This window comes from Coptis chinensis, chromosome 8 (assembly GCF_015680905.1).
Source record: "Coptis chinensis isolate HL-2020 chromosome 8, ASM1568090v1, whole genome shotgun sequence".
NCBI lineage: Eukaryota > Viridiplantae > Streptophyta > Magnoliopsida > Ranunculales > Ranunculaceae > Coptis > Coptis chinensis.
This window is the reverse complement of record NC_141463.1, coordinates 94,001,480-94,022,037: the sequence shown is the minus strand read 5'-3', so window position 1 is coordinate 94,022,037 and position 20,558 is coordinate 94,001,480. Positions and strand designations below refer to the sequence as shown.

Here is a 20,558-nt window from a genome sequence, read left to right as displayed (position 1 = left end):
GCATTGAGATCCGAGAAGATAGCAAAGTTGTTTGCTAGAACAGATAGCTCTGGATGGCAACCGCAGAGAGCTAGATGAGAAGGGGCTGGCCGACAACTTGAGACGAATGGAAATTGCGCAATGCTTGGTATGTCTGTAGTTTCATCTGAGGTTACTTGTTTGCTTATGCAAATTGTTGTTGTGCTAACCATGTGTAAGTTCGTGCAGCTGGTGAGTGGATTCCAGAAGTTGAAAGAGATCGCCCAGTTCGCAGAATCAGATAGGGAAATGGTGGTGAAGCTGGCTGAGGAGCTGAAAAACGTCCAGGACGCCTCGCAGATGGAGCGCGAGGAACTGGAAGATTTGAAGAAAGCTCATGAAGCGCTGAGTCTGGCCAAGATGTTGAAAGATACGGAAGCGGAAGAGCTGAGGCAAAAGCTAGAAGGAGCTGAAGATAATGTCCGAGCAGCTACCGTGGAAATTGGTAGGCTGAACGATTATGCTTTAGACCGCGCAAGAAGGTTGCTCGGTATTAACCAGGCCTATGACATTTGGGACGCAGACTTCGTTGGAGCCGGAGGTGACTACAATGGCTTGAAGGAGGAACACGCCAGCGTAAGGCGTCCGGCCCCTCGGTGGAGGAGGTCGAGGGGATGCGGTGGGGGCGATGGCCTCTTCGTGGAGCGTGCGGGCCGGGCTGGCTCGAATTGAAGGCGCCTGCGCGCGGTGATGAGCTTAGAGTTGGATGGCATAGCGATTATAGTGGGCCGGGGAGAGATCTTTGAGATCGATGAAGCTTTTGAGCGTGGAGGGTAGCTATCGCGTCCGGAGATGACGAAGTTGTAAAAGTTGTTGCTTGTCTTTTATCGGCTTATATCTTTGGATACAATAAACCGGGTTTCACAGGGGTAACCCGGCGATTCGCCTTTTTGTGTTTGTGTATTGTAATCTTGAACGAGTGGGTGTCTCTTTGCCGATTCGGGGTAGCCGATTGTTGTTAACTCGCAGGGGGCGGGTTGGATTTTTCGAGTAATCTCAAAGAACTTCGGCTCAAGATCGAATATATGAAAAAAGCCGTTAAACCAGTCGTCCTTTGTTTGCATGCGATGGTAGATATTTGTTTTGCTTGTGTATGTCTGAGTCGTTTGCTCGCTCATAGTTATGTAGGATTATACGGCTTATAATGGAACGTGGTAGGCACATTGTGGTGACAACCTCCTTACTTACGATTGGTAAGATGGGAGGAGCGTCCTGTTGTTGGAGTGCTTTCGATTGATAAATGCTACGCGCAACGTGAGCATCAGATCGCTGGAGTCTCGCTCGAGAGGTAGGTCGAATTACTCTCGTATTTGATGCCGCTTAACCGCAGTGTTCCCTGCGTCGCGTGACACGTGTAGGGAGACGCAGCGGTTCATGGGACATAATGATGGCGGGCAGATGGCGTTTGGCGTCTCAAAGGTGATTATGAGGCACTTAGGAAAAGGCGTTTCCTAAGGAATATAAACCGCCCTCGAATATCATCAAGGGTTTTATCATTGTTGTGCCTAAGTTTCCCTTCATCGTCTTTACTCGCCCTTTATTTGGTGCTTTTTCGTATTTCTTTGCTTCATCAGGTACGTGGTTTCTTATCTGCGCGTGTTATTCTGTTTGAGAAATACCTAGAGTAAGCTTTAGCTCATGCCGCAGTAACTTTGCTGCTAGGTTAGGATGGCTAGATGTCGTGCGTTTGTGAGAGAAACGTCACCACTATCAATGGAGGAAATGGAGTTTGATCCTCATGTTCATGGCGATCGTGGGAAGAGAAAGGTTGCTGATGGAGAAACGAAGGGTCATAAACGACCGAGGAGAGATAGTCGCCCTGCTGGCGGCATTGTGTTCAGGTCGCCACGCCGAAGTGGGCTTAAACTGCTGGTCGTCGTTCGGTTGAGCGCGCAATAATTTGGGGGCAAGGTCGCCCGATCCGCGGGTGAGAGTTCGTCCCCGCAATGTAAGGATGTGGGGAGCGAATTCTACTACCTGGGGAAGACGGGGAAGAAGCGGATGGTGAAACGTTCGGACTGTAGCTTCCACTCGGCTCCCATAGCGACTAGCGTTCTGAAGGGGATTGTGCTAGATGGTGATAAAGCGAAGTGGAGGACGAGGACATGGGGACACTACTGGGGCGATGGATATGGCCGCTTGTTTGGTGAGCTCCTGATGCCTTAAGCTGTTGTGCCGACTTCCAGGGGAGTCTGGTGTTCTAACTTTGCTCATGCAGTTTCTTGCAGGGTATGATAAGCTGAAAGATGCTGTGCAGCGTACTGAGACTAGTGGTAACCCTCACGTGGAGCTGGGGTTGATGCGAGCTGCGTGGGGGGTGGACAAGAAGAAACTAGAAGTGATGTCCACCAAGTACCGTAACGAGTCTGCCGAGAATTTATCTTGACCGGGTGACGGATATGACCGATTTGGAAAGGAACTGTTGTTGTTGGATCGCTTATGCGAAGAAATGCCAGAAGGTGGTGCGCAAAGCGAAGAGGGCGTATTCCGAAGCTTGTATCGATTCACGCCCGCTCCCGACGGAAGTATGAGGCCCCAAGAAAGCGACGATTGGGCGATGAGTCGGGCCGAGAGATGGTGATGCTAAGATCTGCGCGACACCGCGGCGGCTTCTAGCACCACCGTAAGATAAGCATGTCATCGGTGATGTTTGAAGATGTGATCGACCACTAGTCTCGGCGGTTGAAAAATGTAAGTACCGGTTACGCGTTCCTCTCTTATATGAGAGTTAACAATAGAGCTATGTCTTCAGGCTTGCCTGAGCAGTTCGCCTTTTGATTCGGAGAACTGGTTTCCACGAAAGTGGCAGTTCGATATTTTGCTTACTTTGTAATAGACGCCGATCTGGATTTCCTGGGTAAGCTCAGCAGATCGGTGAACATATCTGTTGCGACGTTTGGTCGTGTATTGTTATTGCTTATGCTCCGCATGCATGTTGTAGCCTACACGTGTATGACTAACGTTCTGTGTATGAGGCATGTGGTTTGCGATAACGGAGTATCTGTTTGCAGAGAGTGTTCTCTTTGAGTTGACCTTAGAAGTATAAGTCATCGACGTAACAAGAATTGGAGAGGCTATGTAGCCTGTAAGCTCCAGAGGGCTGACTGCTCACGGAGAGCGTTCTCGCATGAGTCGATCCTAGACATTTAGGTCCTCGACGTGACAAGAATTGTAGAGGCTATGTAGCCTGTAAGCTCCAGAGAGCTGTCTGCTCACGGAGAACGTTCTCGCATTAGTCGATTCTAGAAATTTAGGTCCTCGACGTGACAAGAATTGTAGAGGCTATGTAGCCTGTAAGCTCCAGAGAGCTGTCTGCTCACGGAGAGCGTTCTCGCATTAGTCGATCCTAGAAATTTAGGTCCTCGACGTGACAAGAATTGTAGAGGCTATGTAGCCTGTAAGCTCCAGAGAGCTGTCTGCTCACGGAGAGCGTGTGGCGCGTTAAGCGTGGTGGAATGGGGGAGTATACTGGTTGCGCATCGGATGACCGTTGCATGACGTTGTGACTCCCAGGGGGTGGGATAGCTAGCCGAAGTAATTATACAAATGTGACCTTAGATTTATGATGCTGAAATAACAGACTGCATAGGTAGAAAAGCTTTATTGATAAAATCGTTTTAGCAGATAAGTATTCCATGGGCGAGGTAACAATTTTCCCTCTTGGGTTTTTATCCAATATGCGCCATTGCCTACAACACGCTCTACGATGTATGGGCCTTCCCAATTAGGGGCTAACTTGGAGTCGTCTTGCGTCTTTTTTAGCACTAGGTCGCCAGGTTGAAAAAACCGAGGATGTACTCGCTTGTTGTAGGAGTTCTTCAGAGTTTGCTGATAAGACGCGACTCTGATGGCAGCTAGATCGCGCCTTTCTTCGAGCAGGTCGATTTCTCGCGCTAAAACGGAGTCGTTGTGTCCGGATTCTACAAGTTCTGAGCGAGTCGTAGTGACTGTCAGCTCGGTAGGAATTACGGCTTCTGTGCCATAACACAAGGAGAATGGTGATTCGCCGGTGCTAGATCGGGCTGTGGTACGGTGAGCCCACAGAATATTTTCCAACTGATTTGGCCACTGGCTTTTGTTCTTTTCGATCTTTTTCTTTAGATTCTCGGGATTGCTTTGTTACCGGCTTCGCTTCGCCATTACTACGAAGCGTCTTTGAGTAGAGAAACGATGAATGATCTTCCACTTGGCTAGGAACTCTTTGACTGTTCGGCCTTTGAATTGAGGCCTATTGTCCATTACTAGTGTATGTGGTAAACCAAATCTGGTGATAATGTGAGTCCAGATGAAGTTTCGGACATGGGACTCTTTGACGTGTGCGAGAGGAATGGCCTCGACCCACTTGGTGAAGTAGTCGGTGGCAGCTAGGACAAAGCGGAAGCCAAGATTTCTTACGTGGGACGAATGGTCCCATAATGTCCATGCCCCACATGTGAAATGGCCACGGGCTCGCTATGCCGGTTAGCGGCGAGTTGGATGATATTGTGGCTTTAACGTTTGGCATTTGAGACATTTGAGGGGCGTATGCTTTAGCATCGATCCGCATCCCGGGGGCGAAATATCCTCGAGATGGCCTTGTGAGCTAATGAGCGACGCCCGGCGTGATTTCCACATTCTCCTCCTTCGTGGATTTACGCAAAAATCAATTGACCCTATTTTGGGGTAATGCACCGTAAAGTGTGGGCCACCGGATTTCTGAAACGGCTTGTTTTGGACTAAACAATAACGACGAAGCTTGATATGGGACTGCGGCCTTGGTACGCCTCCTCGAGCCGCGCCGCGTCGGATATAATCGATGATGGGTCGCATCCATGTTTAGCTCAACCGATCGGCGGAGAGAGGAAATAGGTCGCTTATCATCAAGGTGTGGTCGACTTGGTATGCGTGTCGATCGGCGACTTCTATGAGAACTTGTCGGGAACGCAGCATTTCGGTCCGGGTAGCCAAAGTAAGCTAAACCTGTCAAGCGTGGCGGTTCTCTCCCGCGAAATGATGTATGTGTACCGCTTAAAAGAAGGCAATAACTCGATGAACGACCAAGATACTTGGAAAGGTTACCTTCGTGGGTAGTGTACTCTTTTGCAACCCGCTTAAACGACCATTCGCGAGTAAAGACTTGGATCTCTTCGACACCGAAAGCCGCGGCATCATCCTTAGTCCCCTAATTAGCGCTTCGTACTCCGCCTCATTATTGGAAGTTGCAAAGTCAATGCGGACTGACTTTTCAATCATATTTCCGTCGGGGGAAACTAAGACGACTCCGATGCCACTTCCACCGAGATTACTCGAACCATCCACAAAGAGAGACCAGGGCGATTTGACTCTCGTTTTTGTGTCTGGGAGCTCAGTTTCTTGTTCCCAGTTGGGGTCCTCGACTGGGAAATCTGCTAGGAAATCGGCGACGACCGACCTTTTCGAGAAGTTGCGGGGGACGAACTCTATGTGGTGTTCTCCGAAGTTCTTCGCCCAAACTGCCATTCGAGTAGTCTTGTTTTCTTTGTGAAGGACTTTCTTCAATGGAAGGTCGGTAAGAACTTTGATTTGATGTGCCCGAAAAGTACGGCCCGAACTTCCGCGGAGGAATACAACAAAGCAAGTACGGCTCGTCCGTGGAGGCGTAATTTTCGGGCCGGTGGCGTGAGTGTCTTTTTCGTGAAGTAGATCGGCTTCTCTGAATTGTTCTCCTCTTTAAAGAGAACTCGAGCTGATGGAGAAATCGATCTGGCCGGATAAAGCCCGGTGTCTCTCCATATATTGGTTTGGCTAAGGCGGAGGCGTGTGGTGAGATACTCTTTGAGAGTAAATAATGCATGATGACATTGATCGCTTCCATGAAAACGGCTCACCTTTTTGAGGAGCCGCAGGAACGGTCTACACTTATCTGAGGCCCTTGATATGAACCGGTTGAGCGCCGCGACCATTCCCGACAATTTCTGTATCTGTTTCTTTGTGCGTGGATCGGGCATATCTAAGAACGCTCGGATCTGGTCAGGATTTGCCTCGATCCCACGCTGCGACACCTGATACCCTAAAAACTTGCCGGAGGACGCCCCAAAGAGGCATTTTTCTGGGTTCAACTTCATGCCCGTACGGCGTAGTCTGGAGAACGCTTGTTCGAGGTGGGTGATGTGATCACCAGCTTTTTTGCTTTTGACAACCATGTCGTCAATGTAGACCTCCATGGTGTCGCCTAACATGTCTTGGAACATGTTAGTGACCAGGCGTTGGTATGTCGCTCCGGCGTTCTTCAGACCGAACGGGAGGACGTTGTAGCAATAGATCCCTTGCTCCGTAATGAACGAAGTCTTCTCTTGATCTTCCTCGGCGAGTGGGATTTGGTTGTACCCACTGTACGCATCCATAAAGGAGAGGAGCTCATGACCACAGGTTTGGTCGACAAGTTGGTCAATGCGAGGCAAGGGAAAACTGTCTTTTGGCGTGGCTTGATTGACATTTGTGAAATCGACGCATAGGCGAACTGTGCCATTCTTTTTGGGGACGGCGACAATATTTGCAATCCACTCGGGGTAGTCTACCTTTCTGATGAAACCGACTTGCTTGAGTTTTTCTACCTCGTCATTGATGGCTTTTTGAAAGCGCAGGGATAGTCGACGAGGTCGTTGTCGGACTGGTCTAGCATTGGGGTTCACATTTAATTTATGGCATGCGATTTTAGGATCGACTCCGGGCACATCGATATACGACCAAGCAAAAACATCTTTATTCATAGATAAAAAATTTACAAGCTGGGTCTTTAATGTGGGTGGAGGTTGGCCCTACATAGAACGAACTTTGGGGTCGCGTCGTGTGCCTAAGTTCACTCTTTCTTTTACGCCACCGGAGGTGTTGCGAACGGATGGTGGAGCGCTGCTTGGTAATTCGCTTCGGGGGTCCGAACGCGTGCTCGGGCTAGTCTGGCTAGCAGTTGGGGTCTGAACAACTTGAGCAGCAGCGTTGATGGGGCATCCATCAGCCGTGGATACAAAGATGGAGGTATGGACAGCGGTGGTACGGCCATTTGTTGGCATCGCGTGTGTTGGCCCACCACAATCCGGGCGATTCTTGACACTCTAGTCGATGGGCGGCTGATTTTGTATCAATCTTTGGGTAGCTTTGCTTTGTGCAGGAATGAGTCGGGAGCGTAGGTATTTTGCTTTTTGGAGCCCCGCCGCTTGGCATGGTCGAAGTCCGGGACTCGCCACTAAATCATGTGCCATTGTGTAACTGGTGGGCTCGTGTATGATGGGTGTCAGTCCACGGGCAGTCTCACTGGTTGATACTATCTGGTTACAGTGATACGCTTCAAGCTGATTGCTTCTAAGCTCCATCATTCCCCTAGGTCCTGGGAAACGTAGAACTTGATGCAATGTTGATGGGACTGCTTGCATCTGATGGATCCAGCGTCGCCCTAGTATGGCATTGTAGGACGACTTAATGTCGAGAACGCAAAACCGTGTATTACAGGTAATCTTATCCTCTCGAGATCCCACCGATACTGGTAAGATAATGTCACCAATGGGGTCGGCTCTGGAGCCATTGAACCCGTAAAGGGGGGCGATTGGGTCTACGAGAACGGACTTGGGGAGGTTCATCTCTTGCATGGTGTGGTAAAATAAAATGTCGCAGGAACTGCCAGGGTCGATCAGGACGCGCTTGACTGTCCAGTCGCTGATTTTGACATGAACTACCAATGCGTCATTATGAGGAAGGCAGACTTTGCTTAAGTCGGCCTCTGTGAAAATGATATCGCCTGCGCTGCGACCTGAACCACGCGGGGCGTGGGTTGCCTGTGAAGTAAAATGATAGACTTCCTGAAGAGCGCCAACCCGACGTCTTTTCTCTCGGGAAGAGGTCACGGAATCGTCCGGAAAGGTAATCACATGAATAGTGCGAGCATTGTCACGATCGGACGAGTCTTTGCCTTCTTCTCGTCGCGGAACGATCACGAGGCGCCCCTACTGCGAGGACGAGCCTGTACCCCTTGGTGGTGACGGTGAGGTGGAGATCGACTACGTACACGACGAGCCATCAACTTGTGACGCAGGTCGCCATCAGGAATGCTAGTGTATTGTTTGATATGACCATCTTCCACCAGGTCTTGGAGATAATGCTTGAGCCCCCAGCATGCATCGGTTTCATGGCACTTTGCTTTGTGAAATGCACAAAAAGGCTTGCCAGGTCGATCTACGCGGGTTGCCTGATGTTTGGCCGGAAAAATGAGGCGCGCTTAATCTTATCCAGTATGTGGATCGGGGAACGGTCGGGACAGCCGAACTCTCTGTTATTATCCGATCGCGGCACGAAGCTGCCGCGGTGCAAGTGACTGGCTTTCTTGACCCGTGGGGTACGATCCGAGACGCCGCTACTGCGGGTGGTTCGCGCTCTGCCGTGGCGCTTCAAAGTTTCTCGCAACTTGATATACTTGTCCACGCAGCGCATTCGCCAGAGAGTGTCTCGGCGGCTTCTTTCATCAACGACCTGGAGAGGTCGGTGTTACGCACGCGACAAGCATTAGAAAATGCGAGTGTGGCGAAAGACTCTTTTAAGCCGCTTTCCATGCATAGCAGTTCGGCCTTGAACCGTCCTAGGAATTCACGAATAGTTTCGTCTTCTCGGAAAGATAACTGAAATAGTGAATCAAGATCTGCCTTCTTCCGTATGTTGTGCACGTACTGGCTGGCAAATAGATCAGTGAGCTGCTCGAAGGTTCTAATAGAATCCGATTCCAGTGAAAAGAACCAATCAAGAGCACCATCTTTGAGACTGGCTGGAAATAATCTGCAGTGGAGATGATCGAACTCAGGTGAACTGTAGAGTGCCAAACTCTGAATGTAGCGAGCCACATGCTGACCAGGGCACGTGCTGCCATCATACATTGGAAAACGTGGCTGGATAAAATCTTTCGGAGAGGGTTTATTGAGAACCTTCATATTTGAAGCGAGACGATGATATGTCTTGAGCATCTTGTGAACAATCTGTGTGGAGTCCTTCTTGACGGCGTTCTGATCAATCTTTTGTGATAATTCGTTAATCTGCTGATTGACTTCAGTGATGCCGCTGGCGGCACCGTTACCGGCTTGCTGTTGTTGGTAAACATCCACCTGAGCCCTTAAGGTAGCATTTTCTTCCCTGAGCAAGGAAATGCTCTCATTTGTTAATCCCAGCTGGTGTGCAAGGCTCTGGACTTGAGCTTCGAGGCTGGCCATGCTTCGTGGGCTTGAGAATTGGTAATGGAAGAGGTAGTTTGTGGTGGTTTCTCAAGTAATCGAGACCACAGACGGCGCCAATGTAAAGGAGTGGTTTGATCTTCTCCTAATTACAATAAGGAAGAACGGGAAGGGTTTGGATTTTGGATGTGACCGAGGTCGCTGTGAGCGAACTGCCTACGTATCTTCTCTCGTTTTTCCTTTTCTTGGGGAGAGAAGAATCAGGTCTGACGTAGTTCCAGTAGGTGGTATTTATAGAGTTCAGGGAGAGGAGATCCTTTTGACACGTGTACTCTTTTGTGCAAATGTAGGGTGGAGATCGCGGATGAGTGTTGAATTGGATTTTGGATATGCCCTGTTATGATTGGGGGTAGATGCGGTAGTCCCTATTTCCCGGTGATGAGATTACCACTAAGATCTTGGCAATCATTACACCTGGTGGGGTGTGTTTCTATCCGAAGCGTTCTGTATCTGGCAAAGTGTTCGTACTGAGATATCTTCGTTCGCACCACCTACTCGAGCTGCTCGCAGGTCGGTCTTGGAGGTCGCCTTGGATTCATCTATGCTGCGCACTCGTGTGCCTGCTAGGGGCGCTGTTCTCAGGTCTGTCTTGGAGGTCGATATCTTCAGTTCGCTTATGCTCCTCGCGAGTGCGATGCCCTATGAGGATATCGCTCCCCTACAGTAGTAAGATGACGAATATTATCTAAGTAGTTTTTATTGAAGTTTTTACTCCCTTGGGTGTTAGGCGCGGATTTGACATTACCTAAGTAGTAAGATCATGAATATCATTACAAGTTAATTTTATGTCATTACAAGATCACGAGTATCATTGAGGGCCTAAATGACTATGCATGTTTATCAACATCTCATGCCCCAAACAATTTCAATAATGTTGGACGAAAATGGACAACATGACTATTTTCTCTATACAAAGATGTAAGAGCTTGTGACTAATTATTGCTTCCGAGTCATGCTTATCCTCATACGATGGTCTAGGACTAAAGACCTTTGACCTAAAACCTCATTATTGTTTCCCCAGCCAAAACATCCACAAATCTTTCATGTAGCCACCTGATTGAATTGGTTATCCTTTTCTACTCTTTATGTTTTTGTTTGTCTCACTTTTATGTTTGGCATTAGATATAATGGTTATCTAGAAAGAGGCTAAGTTTGATCTGCACTGTTGCATATTTGGATGACACCTCATGTTTTTTTGATGTTGAAAACATGTTTCTCCAATCTGTGCGATGTTCATATCTGGTTTAATTAATATACATTTGCAGTTGCATAGATTCGAGATTCATATTGATCATAATTTTTAGTTTGTTGGACCATAGTATTTGAAGAGTTCACCAGTTCTTTTTTGAGCACTTAATTTTTTGATGGATTTCTTTATTAAAAGGATTGTAAAGCAATAATTAGGGTGAAGTTTATTTCTTTGATTTTGCAGATCTTTCCTTGAGCATCTGGACTTTGTGGTCTTATATTTTCTTAATTTGTACCATTCTATTTTGATATAGCCAGTTTCGACACGGTTTTACATTTTTGGAATTAACTTCTCTGACAAGTCATTTGTATATTTAGCAGGTCTTCAGGTAAGTTGGTTCTATAATCTCATTTCTATAAGAACAGTTTATGGTGGTACACATATCGATGGTGTCAAAGCTTCATTGACAAGAACACTCAATAACCTTGGGAAGAAGTCGAAACTTATCAAGGTACCCCCCTCAGTTTATATCTCCCAATCATCTTTTGTCAATAACTTTTTGATTACGATCCCTATGCTATTTAAATTTGGCCATCATTTTTCAACATATGTCTCTAAAACTCATTCTCCACTGTATGTATTTACTGTAAGCTATGATTGAATCCCTTTATATTTCATTGGCCCAACCAGAATTTTGAGGCAGCTGTGGTTAATGATTGCATGATGTCACCACTTGTATTAATAGCCAAGTAAGATCAGTGATATGGACAGGGTTTTCTTTGTTGCAATCAGATTTTCTCAGTATTTAGGTAATCAAATGATGAGAGCTTCAACTTACATAAAGTGAATGTTGCATGTCCCTGGGATGTCATAGACTCATAGTGAAGCAGATGGACTAATAAACTAAAATGGCAAACCTAACATAAAATTTAGTATTCCTAGGCTAAGTACTGATTGAATTTGTTTTAATTTTTGAATTCCAGCTAAGGGGTTGATTAAAACTTCAGAAAAAACAAAAACTGAATAACTAATTTTATGTCTATTACCTTTCTCTGGTATGTTCTTGAGTACAATTAATGTTTTTGGTTTGTGGTTTGTACCATTCCAGGAAAAGGACATTAGCTTGAGTGGAGAACATGTAAGGGAGGGATTAACATGTGTAATCTCTGTAAAGGTCCCAAACCCGGAGTTTGAAGGGAAAACTAAGGTGCGTGTTGTTTCGTCGTTTTATTCAATAGATTATTCATGCATATAATCTTCAACCAAAATGTATATTCATTTCTTACATGGTGATGAAACTTCTCACTTGCTCGCTTGAGATCATCATTTCTTATTTGACTTTCCTCTTCTTTTTGATTCTGAAAGACAAGGTTGGGTAATCCAGAAGTGGTCGATCAATCGGTACAAGAGTATCTCACCGAGTACTTAGAACTACATCCAGATGTACTGGATTTGATTCTCTTCAAATCTTTAAATGCTCTTAAGGTAGCATTCTATAAAAGTGTTTTTACTAATTTTTTGAAGCTCAATTAGCGGTACCCTTTGTTTGATGCATTATATGGTGTTTCCTTATTTAGGCAGCTCTGGCAGCCAAGAGAGCAAGGGAATTGGTGAGACAAGAGAGTGTTCTAAAATCATCTTCTCTTCCTTGAAAGTTGGCTGATTGCTCAGCTACAGATCCTGCAGAATCTGGTATGCTCTGTTTCCTCTACTCTACTCGCTCATGATTACTGTTCTACGATGAGGATGATAAATGTGTAATAAATGTCAAGGATGATTTGAACAGTTAATAGATTGACTAGGATGAGTGATAATTATGATAATCAATCTGATTGGCTGAAAATTTTATTTCCTTCAGAAGTTGGATACATGAATATTATATCCTTCATAAATGCCACAGGGGAAATTATTGGTATTAGAGTAAGCTATTTCAGTCTAAGCCTGACAAAACAAATCATTCAACTGATGAATGATCATAAAATTATAACTACCTTTGTGCTTGTTAATCATAAGGTACTTGTTACATTTGATGGTGTCTTCTTATGAAAAATATATTTATAAATTGTCCATACATTCTAGCAGAGATCTTTATAGTTGAAGGCGATTCAGCTGGTGGTAGTGCAAAACAAGGTCGTGATAGGCGCTTCCAGGTGAACTCTAAGTTACTCTTTGCAAGTGTTTCATAATTAATTGTTACCATCATCCTGCATTAGTGTAAAAGTTACTCCCTCGTAAAGTTGTGTCGAAAGTTTGCAACTAAATTTAGTTGTAGCGAATATTGTTTTGTTAAATTTTACGCATTTTAATCTCGTTATTCTATAGTTTTACCTCTTGTGGAGTTGCGGCCTTGTTTCAAAATCCAACTCTTCAGTTAGAAGTTTTAATTTAAAACCTATTCTTGAAAGAAAGAGAAAAATGCATTACAAGTCTTTCTGTCCTTCCCAAGATAGCGGAAAGAAGAGCCCAAAAGGTTAGAGGGATTTTTTTTTTTTTTTTTTTTTTTCGATAATAAGGTTAAAGAGAAAATTTGAGGAATAGTTAGAGATTCGATATGTGCAAATTAATTGAAATATTTATGTAAAGACAAGACATTGTCATAACACATTCCCAGTTGCTGATGTTTATGTTGAGAATGGAACTATAGTCCTTGTGCAACCTAACATCAATGTGATAAGGTTATTTTACTCCTTGGGGAATGTGTTTTATTAGTAAGAGTGTAAGACACCCCTGCATTTGCGTAACTTTGCAATGATTTGTTGATTCACTGCAGCTAGTGTGGATCACAACACATGTAAAAATTATTAAAATGAATTCCACATGGATCTAATTTAGTTTGCATTTTACAGGTTGGTGATAATGTAACTATTCTCGACGCAACTGGGTGAGCCAGGTGAATCTTTTGTCTTTTTGAACTTTGAGGTACAGGAGAACCAGTTGACTATTATTAACTTTTATAGCAGAAATTTATGTCATATTGTTCTAGTCAGAACTTTGCTATAGCTATTTATATGGAGATGAGGTGTCCTCTGTATAATATGTTACCAGAGAGTTGATGTTGTCGTCTTTCCTACATGTGGTCCTCCTTATACTCTATACATGTAAACCAATGGGTTGTACTTAATATATATTAAAGGGTTTTAGTCCCCTTATCTCTGGTCAGCACAATCAATCTACGAAATTATGTACTTCAAAATTAAATTGTAACATGATAAAGTTTGGAAATATTTGTTTCTGATGAGACCAGGAGGTATCGACCCGCACATGCACAAGCTGCCCTTTCAACTGGAATTTTGCAGGTTACATTTTCTTTGGCTGGTATTTTGAAATTAAGCGCATTTGCCTCATATATCTTTTTGGATTCGAAAGTATCTAGTAGGAAAAAAGCATTAAGTCCAATATCTCAGGGGAAAGATATTCCACAAATATTTGATCACGACAAAACCAAAAAAAGAGAGAGTATGTGCTGTCCATGTATATTCTTTATTATAAATATAATATCTAGTGTCAATATGCTGTCTGTGAAATTCCTTAGGCTGTGAGAAGCATTAGTGTACAGTATCTAGTTCTTAGATGAGTAGTCCCGCCTTGAAATTACTGACTGCTTTCTCTGGTATAGTTCTGTACTTCTCTTAGTAATGATTTATCGTGCATATGACTGTATAAGATGAAATTAGTACTAGGTTTACTAACACGACTCTCTCTCTCCTTCCAATTGAGCTTGTCTTATGATTCACACAGTATTGCATTTAATATGTAAGCATGTTGCACAGGCTTGGAAATTTTTTAATAGTTTTTCGTTTTCTTTTGCACAGCTTGTAGGAACTGATCACTGTACATACAATTCAACACAAAAAGCTCTTGGAATAGATGATTTTCGCAAAATTCCTAATGGTGTCAATGGTAATTTCCAATTCTTGCTACCTAAAGAGTAATTAAAAAGTTTACTAGGCTGTACAGGGGAACTGAAATGACACCTTGTTTGGTCGACTGTTTTTTGGCCGATAATTGAACTTGACCTCTGGTTATTCAACTTGTTAATTCACTGAGCCATCTGGAATTTTCAGGAATCGAAGAGAGAATGCATCTTATCTGGGACACAATGGTGGTAAGTTATCGTCGTGCTTTTTTAGCTAGCTTCACTTTAGAAAATGCTTGGCGATGTTTCTACTCTCGTTAATCTTACTCTTTTAAATGATCTGATGCAGGAGTCTGGTCAAATTTCTGTTACTAAGTTTGTGCAAGTAACGAGTACTGAATGGTATGCATATACTCTGGCTTCTTTATTAGCTCTGCATGACATACCTGCAGATAGAGTATCTCTGATGTGATCTAATCAGCGGAAGTTTCAATTAATTGATCCAACATCATTAGAATAGGTAGAACCCTAAATTACAATTAGGGGAAATGGGAATAAGCCCTAAAAGCCTAGATTACTTTTTTCAGTTTTTGCTAGTGGTTTCTATTAATTCTTTGACTGAGTTGGATGGTGCTATATGTATATTAAAGGACTCGGCATGAATGAAATTTGCAGTGCTCAAATATTCAATATCTACCCAAGAAAAGGAGCTATTTTTGCTGGATCCGATGCTGATATAATCATATTCAACCCAAATTCAAGCTTCGAAATATCAGCGAGGTCTCATCATTCGAGATCAGACACAAATGTGTATGAAGGAAGGAGAGGAAAGGTATTTCTTATAATACTTAATATATATCTTTTTTGGTTAATGAATTGGCTAAATTACTATCAGCAAATCTGACCAGTGAAAGTTCTATTTCAATTTAGGTTATTGTAGTCCCTGTAATTCATGATGTACACTTGATCATTGTGACATACCTTTGATAGACTTGAATGCTTTTATTGGATACTTAGGGGTTGAGATGAAATAAGCTTGTGAGAATCAGCATCAATATGTTCAGAATAGTCCGTTAGTCAGTAGTTTGTTTTGAACCTTCCTACCCTCATAAAAGTGTGACAAACACCATTTAGGGTCTATAAGTTTTGGAAAAAGTAGCCTTTGATTAAAATTGTAAGCATGTAGTTATATATTAACAACCAAGAAATAATTATGTTTGCAAAGGGTTGTACTTGTATGTCACAGACAACTGCGGATTTTGCTGAGCAAACTTTGCCAGACGCCCAGACACAAAATGCATCTAGTCAATAATCTGCCATGTCCGCGATTTAACAATTTCTTGCAGGACCATTGGTGATATAAAATACCATATCCTGACGATTTGTCGATTTCCATTATCCAGAACTTACACATCAGTTTAGTTTCTCTAGACTGTGACAGTTCGGAAAGACAGAAGCACCTAGAGTTCCAGAATCCAGATAGGTTCACTTGTAAAGGGTATCCACAGCATAAGGTGTCTGTTGAGTTATATAACGATATGCGTACTATATATCTCAACAGTGTATAATGAGTCATTAAAGATGATAGGTTGTGTGTTTATTGGGTAGAACAATGAGATACAATTATTTCCCGCTTTCTAGAAGGTACTGGGTACATATAGTCATAACTCATAAGTCATGTACTCTATATTGGTTGACTCGCAGTTCATGCGGTTGTAACTTTTGTCTATCCCGACTTACTTTTGCTCTACACTTGTATTACTCTGTTAATTTTTAAGTTGCTTATTTGCAGGGAAAGGTTGAAGTGACTATTTCAGGAGGCAGAATCGTGTGGGAAAATGACGAACTGAAGGTTGTGCCTGGCTCTGGGAAGTATATAAAAATGCCACCCTTCGGTCATATGTTTAGTGGAATGGACAAAATTGATGCTGCATATCTCTCTTCCCTGCATGCTCCTGTACAACGCATCCGGACTGCTTCTTGAGATTCAGATTATTATTGTTGTTGTTGTTGTTCAAAAATGGAACTGGAATAGATTCTAATATTCTATGGAAGCCAATGCATTATAAAGAAGAACAATATAATATCATTTGTATATTGTATAATCCATTTGTCTGAAAGCAAATAAAGACAGGCGTATTAATTGTACATCCCTATATCAAAATGCAGTTGCATCATTTTCGTTCTATACCTGTTTAGCAGAGAGATGCTTCATTGTTCTTAACGGTTCACACAACTATCGAATTGATAAATCTTGGACGCAATCATCTTGCTCATGACTTGAGTTTTATCACTTTTTGACCAACTCCAGTAATCTAAAGATATTGGGCTTGAGTGGAAACAATTTTAGATTTTGATGTGTATAGATTTGACACATACCTATATATTACTCCTATATATTAGTACACCACATACCTTTTAGTTTATACAATTTGCAAAGATGATTTCAAACTTGCAGGCATTCACATTATTAAACCCCATCTTCTCAACCCTTCAACTTCTTCTCCTAGTTTATTACTACACCACATATATTACTAATGGAGATCTTGACAATCAATGCTCCTATATATTACTACACCACATGCCTTTTAGTTTATACAATTCGCAAAGATGATTTCAAACTTGCAGGCATTTACATTATTAAACCCCGTCGTTCTCAACCCTTCAACTTCTTCTAGTTTATTACTACACCACATATATTACTAATGGAGATCTTGACAAGCAATGCTCCTATATATTACTACTCCATATACCTTAGTTTCTACAATTCGCAAAGATGATTTCAAACCTGCAGGCATTTACAGTATTTAACTTTTACATCATCTTCCTACTCTTTAACCAATTGATGTCACTAACAAAACCTTCTATGGCCACCTATAGAAATGAGACTGATCTTCACTCTCTAATCGCTATTAGAGATGGAATTCAAGGCGGCTTAAGCTCGTGGAACCAATCTTTCCATTTCTGCCAGTGGCAAGGCATTAAATGCGGCAAGCGTCATCAAAGAGTCATAAGTTTGGATCTTTCCAGCCAGAGTTTGGTTGGATCGTTATCGCCTCATATTGGAAACCTCACTTTCCTAAGGGTCATCAACCTAACACACAATATATTCTACGGTGAGATCCCACAAGAAATTGGTCGGTTGTTTCGTCTTCGAGTACTCTATCTGTTCGATAACACTTTCGAAGGAGAAATTCCAGTCAATCTAACCCAATGTACTGAACTCCGGTACATTAATTTAAATTGGAACAAATTGTCAGGGAATATTCCGGCAGTGCTTGACTCATTGTCAAAGCTTGAAGTCTTGATTATTGAAAGAAACAATCTGACAGGAGTGCTACCCTCTTCTTTAGGTAATCTTTCGTCGCTTCAAGCCTTCTCCACAGTTTATAATAAATTGGTTGGAAGTATTCCATCCAGCTTTGGTATGGTAGACTGTCAAGCTTAAAAGTCTTGTATGTTGGAGGTAATTTACTATCTGGTGAGGTCCCGTTACCAATTTTCAACAGCTCATCCCTGAATAAATTAGCAATTTCCATTAACCAATTTAGTGGTAGTCTTCCATTAGACATGGGCATCACTCTTCCTAATCTCGTTGGTTTCTATGGTGGTGGAAACCAACTTTCTGGACTACTCCCAGTTTCATTAGCTAATGCTTCTAAACTTCAAATATTTGATATTGGAGATAACAAATTCGAAGGACAAATTCCTAAGGATTTTCAATTCCCTCAAACTATCAAACTGATAAATCTTGCAAGCAATCAGCTAGGAACAGGAGAAGCTCATGATTTGAGTTTTATAACTTATTTGACCAACTCCAGTAATCTAAAGGCATTGGGCTTGGACCAAAACGATTTTGGAGGTGTTTTCCCGAACTCTATTACCAATCTCTCCAACCAAATGGAGGATTTGTATCTAGGAAGCAATCAAATATCTGGAATTATCCCAGAAGGGATTGGGAACCTGGTCAATTTGTTTATATTATCTCTCGAGTCTAATAACTTTTCCGGTAGTATTCCATCTTCAATTGGAAAACTTCATAGTTTACAGGGGTTAGATCTGTCAGAAAACAAATTGTCTGGACCAATCCCATCTTCTCTGGCAAACAATACTAAATTGATTAAATTGTTTTTCAGAAGGAACAGACTGGAAGGAAACATTCCTTCAGGTCTTGGTGCTCTTAGCCTATTGCAATTTCTGGGTCTGGAACAAAACAACCTAAATGGTACCCTACCTAAAGAGATGTTTAACCTTTCCTCTCTGCTTTATCTTAACTTCTCTATGAACTCCTTAACTGGTTCCTTACCTTTAGTAGTAGGAAAACTAAAAAATCTTGTTGATATCAAGGCGTCTGGAAATAAGTTGTCTGGTTTAATACCTAGTACTCTTGGTGAGTGTTTGAGTTTGGAAAATGTATACTTGGACGGAAATTTGTTTGAAGGGTTAGTTCCTCAATCTTTGAGTTCTTTAAAGAATGTCGAAGGGTTGGATCTATCAAGGAATAACTTGTCTGGTAGAATTCCAAAATATTTGGAGGACTTTCCATATCTCCAGCTATTGAATCTATCCTTCAATAAATTTGAAGGTGAGGTACCAATGAACGGAATTTTTAAAATTGCAGGCAATTTTTCAGTTGTTGGAAATTCCGATCTCTGTGGGGGTATACGTGAACTGCAATTGCCGCCATGCCGAACTAACAAATCCGAAAAGCAAGGAAGGTCCAATCCTTCCAGGATAGCAATTTGGATCAGTGTGGCCGTGTTCATTCTTTTGGCATCAGGTTCTCTAATATTATTGTTGTTGTTCAAAAATGGAAGTGGAATAGATTCTAATCTTCTATGGAAGCCAATGCATTATAAAGAAGAACGATATAATATCATTTGTATCATCCCTATAATAGATTCTAATCTTCTATGAAAGCAAATAAAGACAGGCGTATTAATTGTACATCCCTATATCAAAATGCAGTTGCATCATTTTCGTTCTATACCTGTTTAGCAGAGAGATGCTTCATTGTTCTTAACGGTTCACACAACATTTCATTCAGGGATTCATAAGAAGTGGTTGCCTGACAATTTTACTCCAAGTTATTATTGGAGATTTCTGCGCCCACGTCGTGCTACTGTTCCTTTTGATGCCCAGTGAATGGTAAATTTGCTGTTAAGGTGGTTGTAAAGTTGGTTTCCGTTCATCTCTATTTATATATGTTCCGAGTCAGGACTCAATCGAATTGAGGGTATCAGCTCATAAAAGTCTGTACTCTACTCGGGCTGAAAATTTCTCGACAAGTTCATTAACGAAACAAAACAAAAAAATCATCTCAACAATTTCCTATTTCTTAATTTGGGTATCAATTGATCCACAATATTTCTTAGTCGGCAATGAAGAGAAACTAAACGTATATCCATATTTGGATTTTGGATATACGAAACTGGAATAAGATTAAGCAGTACACAGATTAGGTGAACCAGTAGCTGTACTCGACCATTACATTTATTAAAAAGACCTGATTACCAATTTATTATTCTAAAGATCTTGACTCATAATTAGCAAACACAATGGGGCATTAACAAAAGTGACATAGACAGGCAAGACCAAATTTCAAGTCTGATACTGAGGATTCACATTTGTAAATCAACCAAGTACACGTCGCCCAACTCGCAATGCTCCTACATTCCACCTACATTCAATGATGCAACTCCTGGTGCCGTTTACATTAGAGCATTTGCAATGCAGGGGTTTCAAGGGGTTTGTGACTATAGTCACCAGTTTTCGGGAAAAACTGATCTGCATGCAGAGGTGAATACCTGGTGACTATAGTGCCCAGTTGATTTCAAAGTGAAACTCATCACCGAGATAGTGGCTGACTTGTTAATTTCGGACGGGATGTTGGATTCCGTCTGGATTACAAAACTCACCAGACGGAATCCAACATCCCGTCTCGCTATATATATATTTTTTTCCAGACGGAATCAAACATCTCGTCCGGAGTCCTAACGGCTAGTTCACCAACGGTCAGAAAGTCAGAACGGTAAAAAACGGTCAAAATAAAAAACTTTGGTATATATACAACATTTGTTTCATTTCAACTCACACTTCCAACAATCATATATCATATTTCTTCTTCTTTAAAATCAGTTATTCAAAAAAACAAAATATCAAATGGCATCAACTTAAGCATCTCAAGCAAGTGGTAGCACTCAAGCAAAAGCAAAAACTCACTTTAGCATGTCCGAAGATCAAGCTCCATGTCTTGCTTGGATAAAAA

The 20,558-nt window shown here is 42.5% G+C and overlaps 3 protein-coding genes across 29 annotated transcripts in view; all 3 read left to right on the top strand.

Annotated features, from left to right (window-relative positions):
• The window catches only part of LOC147484571 (dihydropyrimidinase-like), a 30,862-nt gene extending 14,424 nt beyond the window's left edge, over positions 1 to 16,438 (top strand). For 2 of the 27 annotated variants that reach the window (XR_015203617.1, XR_015203616.1), the window contains 8 exons: positions 10,815 to 10,945; positions 11,543 to 11,641; positions 11,800 to 11,919; positions 12,012 to 12,126; positions 12,517 to 12,584; positions 13,281 to 13,324; positions 13,679 to 13,730; positions 14,247 to 14,332. Coding sequence is in view for 1 of the 27 variants with exons in the window: in XM_086575639.1 (XP_086431765.1) it covers positions 14,247 to 14,334; positions 14,499 to 14,539; positions 14,640 to 14,692; positions 14,966 to 15,122; positions 16,083 to 16,274 (531 nt within the window). In the remaining 26 variants the exon portion in view is untranslated. Of the gene's footprint in view, positions 1 to 10,814; positions 10,946 to 11,124; positions 11,184 to 11,542; positions 11,642 to 11,799; positions 11,920 to 12,011; positions 12,127 to 12,516; positions 12,585 to 12,756; positions 12,905 to 13,280; positions 13,354 to 13,678; positions 13,731 to 14,246; positions 14,336 to 14,498; positions 14,540 to 14,639; positions 14,693 to 14,965; positions 15,123 to 16,082 lie in introns of those variants that run through there. The other 25 variants (XR_015203637.1, XR_015203633.1, XR_015203622.1 and 22 more) reach the window with 25 other exon arrangements.
• Positions 33 to 2,404, top strand: LOC147484572 (uncharacterized). Its single transcript, XM_086576290.1, has 3 exons — positions 33 to 127; positions 208 to 594; positions 2,237 to 2,404. Exons 1-3 carry the CDS (start codon positions 107 to 109, stop codon positions 2,402 to 2,404), a joined length of 576 nt encoding a protein of 191 aa, XP_086432416.1. The 5' UTR covers positions 33 to 106.
• A 1,288-nt stretch (positions 16,439 to 17,726) lies between the features above and the next one.
• On the top strand, positions 17,727 to 19,277 carry LOC147484570 (uncharacterized). The gene has a single exon (XM_086575643.1). The coding sequence runs from the start codon at positions 17,861 to 17,863 to the stop codon at positions 19,205 to 19,207; it is 1,347 nt and encodes a 448-aa protein (XP_086431769.1). The 5' UTR covers positions 17,727 to 17,860; the 3' UTR covers positions 19,208 to 19,277.
• The last annotated feature ends 1,281 nt before the right edge of the window (positions 19,278 to 20,558 follow it).

Bases quoted from the DNA above. Each gene is read 5' to 3' on its own strand.
- LOC147484572 (XM_086576290.1), top strand. From the start codon at position 107: ATGGAAATTGCGCAATGCTTG. The intron at 128-207 runs GTATGTCTGTAG...AAGTTCGTGCAG, and splicing joins TGGAAATTGCGCAATGCTTG to CTGGTGAGTGGATTCCAGAA. The intron at 595-2,236 runs GTAAGGCGTCCG...TTGCTCATGCAG, and splicing joins TGAAGGAGGAACACGCCAGC to TTTCTTGCAGGGTATGATAA.
- LOC147484570 (XM_086575643.1), top strand. From the start codon at position 17,861: ATGGGCATCACTCTTCCTAATCTCGTTGGTTTCTATGGTGGTGGAAAC.